This window comes from Numida meleagris, chromosome 23, assembly GCF_002078875.1.
Source record: "Numida meleagris isolate 19003 breed g44 Domestic line chromosome 23, NumMel1.0, whole genome shotgun sequence".
Taxonomy (NCBI): Eukaryota; Metazoa; Chordata; class Aves; order Galliformes; family Numididae; genus Numida; species Numida meleagris.
Genome location: NC_034431.1, coordinates 1,968,781 through 1,984,588, shown reverse-complemented (window position 1 = coordinate 1,984,588; position 15,808 = coordinate 1,968,781). Strand labels below are relative to the sequence as shown.

The window sequence follows — 15,808 nt, the reverse complement described above, 5'->3', positions numbered from 1 at the left end:
GCAAGGTGGGGATCTGAGAGGTCTTTTCCAACCTTAATGGTTCTGTGATTCTCTATCTGGAGCCCATGCCCTGCGGCAGCCCTTCCTCTGGCCCTAAAAGGACCAAAACCGCCACATCCACCCACGTGCAGCCCAGCACTGAGAGCACAGCACCAGCGTGGGCCCAGACACCAACGCCGTACTTCGATCCCACCCAGCATTCGTCCAACACGGACACAACTGGAAGCACCGAACCTGGAGATTCCTTCACGTCAGCCAAATAAATAACGCCGTGCTAAATATTCAGCGATTCATTAGCGCCAAGGATGGCGCATGCTGTTGCTTGAGGTGACTCACAGCAACATAAAACAACGTTACAGGCAGAAAAATGACAAGGGGGGGGGGGGGAAATGAAACATCTTGGCTTTTTACATTGACTCCTCCTCAGAGGATTCCCGAGTCTGAGCTGTTCGCTTTGCAATTCAGAAGATCCGGCCGCCAAGCTCAGCACATCCAGCTGTGCTCCTCCATGCATCGCTGCAGCCCATGTTGGGGGGGGGGGGACAACAGCTGGGAGGGGGTCCTGCACTTCTGCAGGAGGAAGGTGGCAGGCAGAGGATGCTCAGGTCCCACCAATGCAACAACAGCGTGACAACAGCCGGACAACAGCCGCACCAGGGGCCAGCGCTCCACACCCCCCCCCCAACACACACACACAATGCAACCCTGACACATTCTCCTCTGAAAACCAAACCTCCCCACCTGTTTGCCCGAGCACAGAGCAGGCCCTGTGCTGTACTGCTCTTCTCAGATTTGCTCCGTGCAGCGCTTGTTCAGGGCACGTCTATTCACCTGATGCACCGGAACAGCTCTTAAGGAGCCTTGGGCTCGTGGCTCCGCGCAACACCAGCCCCCGGTGTCGAACAGCAGGTGATGTTCAACACAATGCCATGCAATGAACGCCTAATATCCATTACCTCGTCCATATCTGCGTGCGCTGATAGGAACACACAGATAGCAGGGCTGCGCTCCCGAGATAGGGGACGGGGAAGGAGTTATTCATTGGAAATCACACGAGGACGCGGCGTTAAGGAGGGATGCTGCACCTCCGTGCGCAGAGAGAGGGGAGGGAGGAATCACTTGGGCAAAGGTTCTGCCAAATTTTGGGTCGCGTTATTCTCTTTATCCCCCATCTGAAGGCATTACCAAACAGTCTGCAGGGAAAAAAAAAAAAAGGCATGCAGTTTGGGAAGGAAACCTCCAACTGGCTTCAACAGGAGCAGAGTGACCTTGCTGAGCAGCACTGCATAATTTTTAATAGACATTTCTTGCTGGAGCTGACACAGTCCCAGACGTGGCTTTATATCACTAACATTTTTCCAGAGGGAAATGCCCCGTTTCATTCTATTTTTCTTTTTTTTTTTCCATCATCCCTCCATATACATACATACCTATAATTACGATATGCATTACAATAGCGCTCGCAAGCCGCTGATAAGATCCCAGCTCCATTATGCGCGGCTCTGCGTGCACACCCGCTCCAATACACTCCCTCCCTTGAGCTGCTCGAGTCAAAATAGAGAAAGCGGAGACAAGTGTTGAGACAAGAGCAAATTGCTCATTTTATGGAGGGAAAGAAAGCAAAGCTGGGAAAGGCCAAGTCATCGCCTGAGGTCAGGAAGGGAATCCCCGATGCTGTCAGAGCCAAAACTCTCCCAGTTGCCACACAAGGGGCTTCCCCCACCACGCTGCCCTACCCCAGGTGACATCAGTGCCCGGGGTGTGTTAAGGGGATGCTCCTGCACCACGGCACGGCGACCATGAGCAATGCACAGAACACCACGTTCCTGCTGAAGGGTGGCAGAAAGTCACGCAGCCCCCCCAGCCCCACTAAGGCACGGTGGCACCCGGCACGCACGGAGCCAGACAGACGAGAGCTGTGCCCGGCTTTGCTCCTTTAATTACACCTCCTACGGGCAGGAAAGATAAGCCCAAATGGAGTGACTGCACGGAGGGAGGAAGCCTATAAGTTATTCATAAGTTCAGGCTCGAGCTCCTCTCTTGCTTTCACTCCATGACACCTTCAAAACATATTATTCATCTATTTTTTCCTCCTCTGGGAAGAGAGATGGTAATTGTAGTAAATATATCACTGCCAAGCCATCCCCGCAGCCTGCGCGGCGCTGGGTCGGGATCGAAGGCAGCGGGGCACACGGGGATGCCCAGGCTCCATGAAGGACATCCTGCTGCTGACAGCACGGCAGTGGGGAGAGCCCCCAGCAGCCCCACAGCACGGGGTGCACAGCTCCCCACTGCTGCTTGCTAGCTAGGGGCAAACCAAACCCCACGAGCCCAACCTTCTCCATTCCATTGTGGACTAAAGCCCTGCAGCTCCCATCTAGAATAGGGAACACAGCAATGGGACCTAAGGGCTCCCCTCCAGCTCCATCCAGCCCAGCAGAGCTCAGAGGGGGACTGTGCTGGACAGCTACCAGAAATAGAGTTGGACTTTTGGGTAGTCCTACACGGAGCCATTGAGTTGGGCTCAATGATCCCTGTGGGTCCCTTCCCATTCTGTGCTTCCACGATTCGCTTGGGTTGCTGCATCACGGCCCGATGGAATCCAGACACAGCAATGAGCAAAGCACGTCACAGAGCGAGCCCTGCTCCTGGCTTACAGAACAACACCATCACCAGCTGCAGAGAGCCTCGGGAACGAGAGCCACAGCACAGAGCTTTGTTTGCCCTCTCGAGGCTGTTCCAGGCAGACTAAAGCACCTTATGCTACCGCCAACTGAAGCAGCAATCCTCGAGCTCGAGAGCTTGGTTTTGCTGAACGCGGCGATGCAGATCCCTCGTTGCAGCCCCAGTGCACTGCTCACCACACGGCGTTTGCTGCGCTCTGGTGCAGAAATAACCCTGACAGCATCATCCGTGGTCACACCAGAGAGGGGAGGGTGAAGGCACTGCCATAAGGTACCTCAGAGAACAGACAGGGCATGCTTTTGTTTGTCCTAATTCCCTGGGAGGTCATTGACTGCAGTGCCCCTGGCGCTTCCCCAGCCCTTTCCAGCACATTTGATTCTTGTGAGTTTTCTTAATCTCATCTCCTTCATTGGTTATTGCTCCTTCAGTGCTGAACTCAGCAAGATCGCTTCTGTTTGGAGAAAGATTAGCACTGAGTACATTAAACACAGTAATGCCATGTGCTAACAGGGCAGCGGGCCACCACCCCGCCCCAGTGCCCAGAACAGCCTCCAGCTGGGGCTGCTTGCTCAGGGCACGCCGTTTTCCCTTGAAATTTGAACTACATGCTGAGGGACAATGTGATCTTCATGGTAGAAGAAGCAGAAAGAAAGGACGGATGGATGGAGAAAGGGCTGGGTCGAGGTGCACACGCAGACATGGGATGGAAGCTTGCAAACCCAGCAGCCTGCCCAGCCCTGGTGTCGGTCCCTGAGCATCGCAGGGCTGTGAGTACCCTGCAGGGATGCACGCACCATGCACCTGATGCACAAGGACCAGCCGTCTGCATGACCTGGAGAACAAAGCTCTCCCAGTTCCTAGCAAGATGCAACACAAGTGAAACAACGGGGCTGGGCCCAGCGAGGCAGCAAGAGTCTGCTCACCTCTTCGTTGGCTCCAAACAAAGCAGATTCCTTATTCCCAATGTTTACAGTGATGGTTTTCCCACGCGGTCCCTTATCGCAGCTCCCCGCTCTGCAGCCGATCACAGGGCTGTTTACCCACGGATTACAAGCAGGCAAGAAGTCCACCCGGGGAAGAGGCACGGCTGCATGGGCAAAAGCTCTGCAAACAGATGGCTCGAGGAGATAGAGGGGGTTTGCTACCACGTGCATGCGCCCGTTCTTGAGGGTGACCCAACCATAGGCACATCTCTATGTAACTTGTTAATTTTTCCTCATTTTGCTCTCTACCACTCCCTCCAGGGCTTGGAGAGGGAGCACGGACTCAGCAATCTGCCGGGCGTGTAGGGGAAACAGAGGAGCCTGCAGTCACCTTCATGTTCCAGCACCTCTGCAGCTTTCGAGAGCTGGAACGGGCTGAGCCCATCCCCTCCCCAGAAGGGGAAATGCAGGTAAGGCAGCCCCACGAGGAGCAGCACACGTTTTCCCAACAAACCCACTGCCTCCAGAAACCCACATCTGAGATTTGAGCTTCTCCAGCCACCCCAAGCGATGGCATTCCCCACCTGCTCCCCGTCCCCTCCACCCAGACCTGCACCGTGGGCTCAAAGCACACTCAGGACGAGATCCGTAACCCAGCCAGCACTGCCAGAAAAATCGAACGTAGCAGAAAAAAAAGGAAAAAAAAAAAAAAGGAGAAAAAAAAAAGAAAAAGAGCCAGCTCTCGTCAAGAGCGCAGGAGTACAAGGAAGTAATTTTTCTCGCCCCGTTGCAGTTGGACGGCGTTGTTTACGTCTGCGTGAGACGCTGCATCCTTTCTTCTCCACCGTGCAGCTGGAGCATCAGCAAATTGGAGAGGGGAGGCACAGGGGGAAGGCAAGTAGCGACTGAAATTGGATCCCATTGAATTTTCAATAGGACACCAAAATATATACATATTTCAGCGGGCGTGTGTATAGATATCCAAGTCAATGGAGGGATCTGTGAATAGCTGGTTCTGAATAATTACAGTGGGGGGAAATCATTGGAATAATTAGCAGTTGCTACCAGAACATTGAGGGAAATGAAAAGCCGAGTGGTGTTTATTAAACAGCACTTCATTTTCAGTTTAGGGCGTTTGGGAAGAAATTAGGTGGCAAATCCACAGCGGCACTGAATGACTGGGAAAGCCTGGGATCATTAAGATCGTTCAAGCCGCACTGCCCATCCCCTCCATTCCTTCCCACCTTTCTGCCCTTCCTTGGGGTTTCTTCCCTTCCTTTTTCTTGCACTGACATCCTTGATGATGACACGCAGCCCACCCAGCGCTCCACAGCCTCGAACGCTGCCCGGCGTGGGCTACGCTTTCTTCTTTCTTTGACAAGAGCAGAAGCCACATAAAATTACTGCGCAGCAAAAGGAAAGAACAGCAGAGAGACTGAGCCCTACCAACAGGCGCGAGCCTCGCAACAGCAAAGGGTTGGCTGGGAAAGCAGCAGGAAGGGCACACAACTCATATATGAGAAGCAGGTGGGCTCTACATTCAGGAAGGAATATCAGCTTTTCAGCCTCGTGGACATTTTCTGGCATGGTACTGAGTAAAATAGGACAGGGAAAGAAGGGGGAAAAATAAAAAGGATCAAAGAATGCACGAGCTTCAGAAACCACACGGTTGCAACCTGGGAGAGGTCAGCGCTCCATCCCAACCGCCAGGCTGAGGTGTAATGAGGACACGGCACGTGGATCTCGGAGCAGAGCAAAGAGAAGGCAGAAAGCAGGGCAGGAGGAGCAGGAGACCACGTCCCCCACCTGCCTCCCCCCCCCCCATCCTCCCAGCGTGGCACGAAGCAATCCGACATGGATCAGCAGAGGAAAGAGAGATGAAGTTTTAAGGGAGGTGGGAGCGCCTATGTGTATGCGCATGGTTTAGATATCTCAAAAGATTTCACGCTGTATTTCACATGATTCACATTGCTAAGCTTCTCCCTTCGCAATGCAAGAGGCGAGCAGAAATGAGGCAGGTCAAAAGCCTCATAAGCCTGAAACGTCTCCAGGTTTGCAAAATCACTCTCGGAAGCTTCCCCTTCTGGATTGAGCAGGGTTACCTAACAGCAGCCAGATAAAACCGCGCTCCCAAAAACCCAGCGCGGGCAGCACTACCGCACCAACACAATAAAAACTGCCTCGAAAGCCAGGAAAACAGATTGACGCCCTCCAGACACATATAATCTTGTAATCAGAAGTAAGTCTGCCCTACCTTGGGGATGTCTTCTCATCGCAGCAATGCAGTAGTCCAGCGTAGCCAGGAGCATCTGTCGGCCAGCCTGGTCCAGCCTGCAACAGGGAAAGGATGCTCACTCATACAGACTTGGGCTGTTGCTTGCTGATGTTGTTACTGGGTGAGCAAGTCAAGCCATTTCTAACAATTTTTTATATCAACTTATATTTGATGCATAGGACCCCCCTTGACCTGCTGCATGCTCCAGTCCTGAGATGGAAAACACAACAAATGGGAGATGGACTCTATGAGCCCGTTGGGTCCATTCAGATATCCACAGAATCGTTCAGGTTGGAGAAGACCTCTCAGATCCCCAAGTCCAACCCCAACCCACCCCACCGTGCCCATTGCCCATGTCCTTCAGTGCCACATCCCCATGGCTCTGGAACAACCCCAGGGACAGTGACCACCCCCCCTGCTCCCTGGGCAGCCCATGGCAGTGCATTACCAGTTACATTATTCTAAGAAACTACAGGAAAAAGCACAGACTTGCTATTCTACCGGAACCTGAAGTAATTCTGCAGCTTATTGACATCTATGCCACATCCCTCCATCCTAACTTGACTTATCAAACCGATTCAATTCTAAACCAATGCGATTCTTTTCCTTTGCACCACCTCTGCAGTAAGGCTAACTTTCAGCATTAGGAAAACAACACAACGAAGCAAGCATCCAACACAATAAAAATAAATTAAAACCCCTAGAGCACACTGAGAAGAGTTGTGGCTTCTTTTACTGCATTTTCCAAGGTGCTGTTTAAACACAGAGAAGGGAAGGTGCATAAATACATCAGCTCAGCCCTCTGGCTCAGGGCAGAGCTGTGCAGGATCACCCCTAGAAGAAGCACAGCCATGCAAATGCCCCAAATGTAGCAGAGGAAAGAGGACAAAAAGCATTTTCCCTGCATCAGGCCTCACACACCAACCACCCCTTCCTTCCTGGCTTCACCCTGTGCCCCTGCTAAGAGCAGCAGCGCTCATTGCAACACCACAGCCTTATCTAAAGCTGCACAAGCAAACTGCCATGGGTGGGGGATTACCACCCCAAATCCCTCTCCCGTTTTGCAAGAGAAATCAACTCACCCACTGAAGCAGCTCCTCGCACACCTTCAACACCAAAAATAAACTCAGTTTCCCTCCCAGACAACCCCCAACTCCTGGTACAGAGCTCCATGCCCAAGCAGATCCCCTCCTGCTCTCCTTTTATCTGGGGTGGAGCTGATCCCCCAGCCCCTACCAGCTGGGAGGGCAAAGCAAGCCCCACAGCTCACAGCCCAATGAGCCCCATCAGGCACACCTGGTTTGTGCCCATAGAGAACAGCTGCAACTAACTGACCGTCTGGAGCAGCATTTAACAGCAGGGCAGGCCAGTCCCTGTTTTTTTCCAGTTTCTGTTCCATCACACTGCAGACATGGGGTCCCTCAGCTCCCTTCCCTGGTGACTCCACAACCTGGCAGGCACTAGCCCCTGTGTGGCTGCATGGCATTTCTCCTCCAGGTACTCCAACTTGAAAACCCCCAAACCAGAGCTGGGTCTATGCAGGAGGTGGCTGCAGACCACCTGGGGAACCAGCTCCCCCATCAAACACCTGAGCTGGGGCAGAGCATCCCAAATGGACCAAGGCTGGGCAGCGCTCCCAGCCCGGCTGGCTTCCACAGAACTGAGCACAATGCAATGGGACATGAACAGAATGCACGCTGCCTTGGTGCACACCCACACAGCAGCACTGGAGCATCTGGGGAGGGCACCCCATGCTGCTCCCACCGAACCCAGCAGCACCACGAACACTGGCAGAAGTGAAAGCCTCCCTGGAGAGTCAGACCTTGGGCCCAGGTGTTCAGGCTGCAGTAATTGGGTGACTCATTCATTAAGAGAAACACAGTTTAAAATCTATTACGCTCCTTGAAGCACAAAAGCTTTCCCCCCACCCTGGCCCAAGCCCAGCAGTGCTCAGTGGGATGGGGCAGTGGGGCACGTGCACGGCCCTGTAACACTCAGCTCTGCTGAGCTCTTCTGTGCTCTCGGTTTTTGTTCCTTTTCTGCGGCGTTTGTATTTGAAATAACAACTGAGCGAGGGAAGCAAAAGAGGGCTGGAAGTGGGAAAAGGCTCCAGGAGCAAATGGCTTGATTAAAAAATAACAGAGATAAAGGACGTTGAGAAACTCTTCGGTTTGGGGGAGACAAGGGAGAGAGGTGTGGGTGGCTCAGAGACACAAGGCAGGTGTTTGCTCTTAGCCACAGCAACAGGCAACACCTGAAAGGTAAAGGCAGGCAAATTAAATGAAGCACAAATGTTTAGCAGTGAGAGTGATTAACCTTTAAAGCAAACTACCAATGGCAGTCCTGCATTCAGCACCTCCCGAGATCCGTAAATCAACCCCGAACGCCTTTTTGGAAGATGTATGTTCTACAAACACGAAATCTGAGGCTCAGGAAAGAGCCATCTAATGACTTTCCGGGGCCTGGTTACGTGATCTAAAAGTCCCCCCTGGCCCTAAATTCATCGCGCTGCTGCAGCTGATCCTGAATTGATCACGGGAAGCAAAAATCCTGCACAGCCAAAAACTTCTTCTCTGAAGAGCGGTGCCACACCAGCACAGCTGCATGGGGGGCGTCACCATCCCTGGGGGTGTTCCAGCACCGTGGGGATGTGGCACTGAGGGACATGGACCTCTCTGCCTTCTCTCCCTGCCCATTTGCAGACAGCTTTTTGGTGAGAATGGAGAAGACAGCACAAAAAGCAGCTGGAGAGATGATTCTTGAGAAGTTCCACCTGGTCAAAGCTCGCCAAGCTGAACAAGGAACAAACAGAGCCCAGCTGCTGCCCCAGGCCCCGCGTGCTGCTTGCTGCACCGTGCGGACAGGTCACCCCGCTCCTCGGCTACAACCAGCAATAACAGAAAGGAAAACACTTCAGAGCAGTGTAAATGCCACGGCGGGGGTGGAAGCTTTGTGCAAAGGGAGAGATGCTGCTGCAGCAGCACGGCCTGAAGGCACCAGGCTGCAAACAGGGAGCACAGCCCCGCAGGGCTGCTCCTCACCTTCGCTGGCCGTTGACACCAGCAGACATTTGCAGCTCCCGTTCCGTCTCAAGACGTTGCCCTTCATTTGCTTTGGGTTCCTTTGCTCTCCTGCACGCATTTCCCCGCGCTATTCTGCAGCAAAACTCAACGGTTCAACCCACGTCTTTCCCCCTCGAGGAATCTCCCCCCTCTCCCCCCGTCACCACTGCCCCGGATGCAGATTTGCATCCCCAAAAAGCCCCTTGCAAAACCCAGCGGCGAGGATGCGCTGAACGCACCAGCGGGGTAAATTAAATGCATCCATCTCGCTGCAGCTCACCACGGCACCGTTCTTACCCTGCACACAACTTCCCAACAATCAACCTAATTTACTTCCATAATAAATGGAAAGCCAACTTTTCTTTTAGAGCAGCAATCAGGGCCGAGCGCTGCGGCGCTTTTTTTTTTTTTTCCTGTGTGTGTGTGTTTTTTTTTTGTTTTTTTTTTTTAAGGCAAACTCTATTCAACTCATTCTCTTTAAATGAAATGATTCCTTTATCTATTATTCATTTGCAATACAGAAGGAGGACACAGGAGACCGGGGAAGTGCGCAGTTTGTTTCTGAGCCCTCTCGAATTGGTTTTAAAGCGCAGAGCTCGGGGTTTGGTAGTTAGGAACTCGCTCTTTCCATCCCCTTTGCTTTATGATGCTATAATGTGGCCCATCGCTCCAATGTCCACATGCAAATGCTGGCTGAGCTGTGCTGTTTGCTTGCTGCCATTGACAGAGGTTGGCTATCTCCTGCATGCAGCACAGGCTTGCAGGGCATCCCTCTGCTTTTCACATCAGATGGGAAGCGTGCATGGATACAAAACCCCGGTGTCAGTTGGGAGATTCAGTACAACCACATGGGAGGAGGAGCGGGTACCCCACATCCCTGCACCCAGAGACCCCATCCCACTGCAGAGCTCTCCCTTCAGTCCCGATGGGATTGAGGGTTCGACTTCACCTCCTCACACGTACTTATAAAATCAATGTAAAAAATAACACCCAGAGCTCCCACTGTCAATGGAGAGAGGCCAGCACCTCCGGAGGGCAATTCATCTCAGCCGTCTTTCTGGTAGGAAATAAACGGCCTCTGGAGATGCCTATTTCTGTCCACCAACCAGGAGGGAGCCCGAGGCAACCAACCCCAGCGTTGACATCAAACTTCTAGATGCAGAAGTCAGAGCAGATTAATCCAACCCATTACCGGGGCCTTTAATTTTGGCTGTCTTGATTTACAAGTGCTTGCTCAGCACATCCAGCCCTATGAGGACCCACGCACTGCTTTCTCCTCTTCGCTTCTCCCACTTTGGATGGGGCTTTTTACTCTGCCACACCTCCTGCAGCATTAAATACAGACAAAATAAGAAGAATCCTCGCTTAAAACTTCCTCTCGGAGCCCAAAAGAAGTGAAAACGTTCACTTCAATTGCGTTGTTGCCAGAGTTCTGAACGCACCTGGGAGACGAAAAGCTCCTTCTGAAGGAAGAATGCATCATTATCCTCATTTGGTAGATGAGGAAATGGCTGAGTCATGAATAAAGCACAGGGAACTGTAAGCTGCTGCTATGTCTGTCTGTGAAATTTAAATATATATACATATATATATATATATATATATATAAAAGACCTCCGTGCTGGGTGCAGCCCCAGGGCTCTGCCTGCTGTCAGCATCGCCTCCCAAGAGGACAAGGGCTGCACGCAGCTGTGCCACATCTGGATTCACAGACCTGGCTGGTGGCAATCAAGCGCCCAAGCTCTGGAGGTACATGCTCTGTTTGGAGGAGGGATCTCAGTCATCCCCTGCCCCTGGTGATGCCTACTCAGCCCAGAGGCACCGTGGGGCTGGAGGTGGCTTTCCCACTGCCTCTCAGCAGCAGCTGGCATGGCAATGGCTTCACTCAGCCCTTTGTGCTCTCCCTGCAGGATCACAGCAGTGCAAGGCTCACATCCAGCCCTTCTGCACAGGACAGAGCAGCCTGGAGCCCATGCAACATCCATCTCACACACAAGCCAGGTGCCTCTCAGGGGCTAATTAGGCTCAGACCCCATTCAGTGCTTATGGGCACACTTCAAGCCATCTCCCACAGCCTCCATAAGATGAAACCGGCCCTTGGGCTGCTCATCTTTTGTTAATTGCAGCTGTTCCAGAGGTACAGTGGAATTTGTTTCTCAACTGCGTGCCAGCAGGTGGATCCCATCCCTGCCCATACACGGTGCTGCTCACACCACAGCATCCCTGCCCTCTGTGCTGCAGCCCCACAGCTGGGAGCTGCTGCCTGCAAAAGGGGAAGAGGAGACCGAGGGAGCTGCTTCCTGCAGCCTCCTGTCTCACAGACCCTGCCTGACCTGCTCGCTCAGCTGAAAATTACAGACTAACCTCTCCACAGCAGGAATACGCTTTCCTGTTCTCAGCGTAACGAAGTGCAGGTCCATAAAGCAAGCTCCCAGCATCACCTCGCAGCCACGCATGCAGAGATCCCCTCAACGTGGATCTAGGTCACTGTCCAGCAGGCCGGGGCAGGGCTTGCATTGACATTGCACCAGAGAGCTGAGCAAAGCAGGCACGTGCTGCGGGGCAAAGCAAACTTCCATCTCTCTCCTCTCCTTCAACCCTATCCCATCTCACAGCCAAGACATCGCTGCTCCTCCGTCCTGCTCCAGCAGCACCCACTGACCTATGCGCTGAGCCCCAGCTCAGCCATCAATGGCTGCTGGTGGTCTTTCTGTAAACTTTGCCTGCAAAGGTTTCGTTAGGCTGCCACAGAGTCATTACATCGAGTAATGGAAAACATCCATCTCCTTCAGCTCCTCCACAGCAGCCAAAGGAAATTGGTCTGAAGAGTGTTAATCAAGCTATGAAAATCATTGGCAGCTTGCATCTTGATGAGGAGAACCCAGCTTGCGTTCAGAGGCACCTGGGGAGGAGCTGTTCTCCCCTCCACCAGAGCTGACTGCATGCACGTGGGGATAAATGAAGGCTTTGCTGCTCTCCCAGCCTGTAAATGAGCAGAGCATAGAATCACAGAATCATTTGGGTTGGAACAGACCTCTGAAATCCCCAGTCCAACCCCAGCCCATCCCACCATGCCCATTGACCACGTCCATCAGTGCCACATCCCCACGGTTCTGGAACAGCTCCAGGGCTGGTGGCCCCCCACTCCCTGAATGCCCACAAGCATCACTGCTCCCCAAATTCCTCCACTTTCCATACCTACACAGGTCGCAAACTGGAGTGAGTGAAGGTCCCAAACCTCCACAAATCTCTACAAAGCACAGAGATGGCAGTATCTTTAACCCTATCAGAGGTTTCAACTCCTAGGGAACAGACTTGAAACCCAACAGCAGTTCCTGCTCTCACCCTGGACCCACCCTAGCAGGACGCAATGCGTGCTGACCCTACAAATCGTTGCTGCCATCCTGGAACCAAAGCGCCTTTCTGTAGCAGTCCTTCCATGTTATTTTAGCAGCTGCTGTCTTACAGACTGCTGGAGTAAGAGATTAATGCTTTAATTATACCATCTGAAAGCCGGGAGGCTGAGCGTTCCAATGGTATACAGCACTGACTCCTGGCACCGGCGGATCTGGAGGGAGTACGCACTAAAATCGAGCTGGAGTCCAAGTGAGGAATAAAAGTGGAAAACGTAGTAAGACAGTAATCAGAATAATGTGATTTTAATGCCCAATATCTCACAACCAGCTGGGGCTGGAAATTAAAGCTTCGTGCTCGTCGCAAGTGGGGGATCCTGTCTTGCAAAGACTTTGCTATTCTCATCGTGGCGTGCCCAAGGTTGGGGCTGACAAAGCCGGCCCCGCTCCTCTCAGCCTGCACACAAGGAGGCAAATGTCTCTCTCATCTGCTCTGCGCTCGGCTTTTCTTCTCCGTTTTTATATCAGAGGGCTTGGAGGCGATAGCAGGACTTCCTCTCCCGCTTCTATTTTCTCGCCGAGCTGTGATCTCGACTGGAACGCGGTGTGCGAGCGACTAATTCCTTCCCCTCAGCTGTGGGGTCCGTCTGTAGCACGTGGGGCTTCTGTGCTTTGCCACTTCCCTTCCCAGCGCACAGCTGAGCAGGAGAATGGCGCAAATCAACCTTTTCAGAGCCGCATTCTTCTTCCTCGGCGCTTTTCAATCGCGGAGCTTTGCAGCCGGCGCAGAACCGAGGCTGCCCTCGCTTTGTAAGGGATGCTCAGGGGCTGCATCCCCAAAGCCAAGGGCAGAGCAGAGCAAAGCCGAGCACGGAAACACCAGCACCAGCGCTCAGCCAAAACCAGAGCAAATCCTGCCCTCGTGGCCAAACCCAGCTCAGATTTCCAAAATGTTCTGCACTGAAATCTGCTCCTATGCCCCAGAGCAGGCCTGCTGGGTCTGCCTGCCCATTGCCTCTGAAATAGTTGCGTTGGGAAACACCAAAGAATCAAAACGTCAGCTCAGCACGGGTCAGGATTGGGTTCCTGCAATGCAACGTCAGGCGTGCATCAGGAGCACAACCCACAGATCCTCCAGAAGGCGGCCTTGGGCACAGCCAACTGACGCTAATAATGATCAAAAAGAAAACTTTGGGCTTGCTCTGACAAAACCACGTCCTCCGAAAAAATAATTAGAAGTCAATTTAGCCGAATCTACGTGCTCTTTTAAACAGGCAGTCCCACAAGCAGCAGAACTAACGAAGCTCGCCTGCCCATGGATCAGTGTCTCACAGCTCCATTCTCTGACGCCTAACGAGGTGCACGCACTGATCTGAGTTTTCCCCCCACGCTGGGGAATTCACAACAATGCGCCCAGCCGGGGGGACCAGCCCACGCTGCCGCCTCTCCTCCCACCAACGCCGTCACTGGGGGCTTCTGCCCACGCTGCCTTTGGGCACAAGTTGGCTTGAAAAGGCTCCAAAGCGTTGGGAGACACGCTCCCCAAAAATCACACTGCAAAACCCAACCTGAGCTGCTGCGTGCCATGCCTACTGCACTCAGCCCTTTGCAAAGAGCGGTGATGCACTGGCACAGGCTGCCCAGAGAGGTGCTCCAGGACTGCAGGGATGCAGCCACTGGGCACAGTGGGATGGGTTGGGGTTGGACTTGGGGATCTGAGAGGTCTTGTCCAACCTGAATGACTCTGTGATTCTATTCTTTCCATCTCCCCTTAGAGCCACAGGCAGCAGGGAAGCTGCAAAGGACACCAGAACAATCTGAGATGCGTTGCACTGAAGAGGACGAGTTGTTTGGACTGAGGGGACACAGACAAGGAGCAGGAGCCCACCAGCTGCTCGTCCTTTATTGTAATGGAGCGGCACAACGGATGCAGAAGTAATTTCCTTGCATGGCTGCCTGCACAGGACGCGGGTGAAGTGAACCGCGCTGCGAGCCAACATGTGTACGGCTGTGCCTGTGTGCCTGAACACGCATGCAAACAAGCCCTGCTCCTCCAGAGTCTCCCATCAGCTCGGTGCTGCATCCAAATGAAGCAAATCAGTGTTTACCAATATTTCTAGAGCTCGCTGCAGCCCAAACACAAGATTTCTGTGTAGGAGGCCCTACTAGGATTACCGTGCCTCTAGCGCTGGCTTTTTGACAGACTGTGCAAAGGGGAGACCAGAGCAGAACAGGACCAAGCAAGGGCAGGATGTGCACACCCCACTGCATCCTGCTGTGGCCATACAGGGGTTCCCACAGCCCTGCTGAGTCCTAAGGCAAAGGGAGGAAGCTCAGCAGCCCAAGGGGAATGGAGAGAGTGGGAGCAGAGCTTATTCCCAGACAAAACCCCAGACAAATACACAGTGAGGAGCAGTGATTGTGCAGCCACACAATGCCATGCACTAAGCAGGAGCCCCTCAGTGGCCACATGGCAGCAGGGCTGGGCACTTGTGCGCAGTGCTGTGCTGCCCATGGGGAGGTAACAGCTCAGGGACATGGCTGCTTGAGTTGGCTGCACAAACCCCTCACTGGGGCAAACCCAAATCCTCTTCTCCCAGTGCTGGTGAGCTGCAGGTGCTGCCAGCACCACGGCCAGGAGAGCAGCCTGCCTGGCTCCGATAGCAGCCGGACACACTTTGCTCTTAGAGCTGGCAGCACCTGCTCGTTTCCATCGCTTTGCTGATGATGTGGCATCACCACACGGTGACACGCGGGGTCTGGCACCTCACAGACCATGCCTCACAGCCGTGCCAAGGAGCAGGGAGGAGGCATTAGTGCATCACCTCGCCTGCCGGGCTCGGGAGACATCAGCAGCGGGCACTGCACTCGACCCTCGTCCTCTTCTTAATTAAGAGCGCAGGTATTAAATTGCAGTCTTTTATTCATGGACAGGTGTGTGTCTTTGTCAGAGGTCCCTGCTTAAATCATCCGCCTTGTCTCCAATAACAATGTTAACGATGCTCAGTGCCGGCTCTAGACTGTAAAACATATTTCCCTGATGTTTGTTCAATAATTCCATGAGAATTAAAAACATCTATTACCGGCTGCAGGATGCTAAGAGGCCCCTGGAGCAGAGAGCGGGCTGTAACTCACTCGAGGGGCTCAGCTGTTGTCCCAGCAGCAGCTTGGATGCTGCTCATGGGCACAGGACTGGGCGCTCTCAGCTATGGACGTGTCCCTGATGTGCCCCAGGAGCGCTCCTGGGACAGCCCCCAGCTGCTCTCTGCTCTCCCATCACTGCCACAAGCACTGGGACATTGGACAATACCTCCCTCAGCACAAAGCATTGCAATACGCATCACATCCTCAGTGGGAGGAAAGCTGCGAAGGAAAGGGAACCACAGAGGCAGGGAGGATAACTCCAGGTGTCCCCAGACGTGTCCCAAGCATCGTCACCGATCTCCCCAAAGCAGGCATTTAGCACCCAGATCCCAATCCAGGGAATGCACGAGCGTGCTGCCTCCACGC

General features: G+C 53.3%; 1 protein-coding gene across 3 annotated transcripts in view; it reads right to left on the bottom strand.

The window, feature by feature from the left end:
- The window catches only part of LOC110387644 (protein CEPU-1), a 320,486-nt gene that overhangs the window by 251,792 nt on the left and 52,886 nt on the right, over positions 1–15,808 (bottom strand). Inside the window, exons 1-2 of one of the 3 annotated variants that reach the window (XM_021375986.1) lie at positions 8,925–8,985; positions 5,863–5,939 (exon numbers count right to left, since the gene is read on the bottom strand). In XM_021375986.1, the coding sequence (XP_021231661.1) occupies positions 5,863–5,939; positions 8,925–8,953 (106 nt within the window). In that variant the 5' untranslated portion in view covers positions 8,954–8,985. Of the gene's footprint in view, positions 1–5,862; positions 5,940–6,965; positions 7,068–8,924; positions 8,986–15,808 lie in introns of those variants that run through there. The other 2 variants (XM_021375989.1, XM_021375988.1) reach the window with 2 other exon arrangements.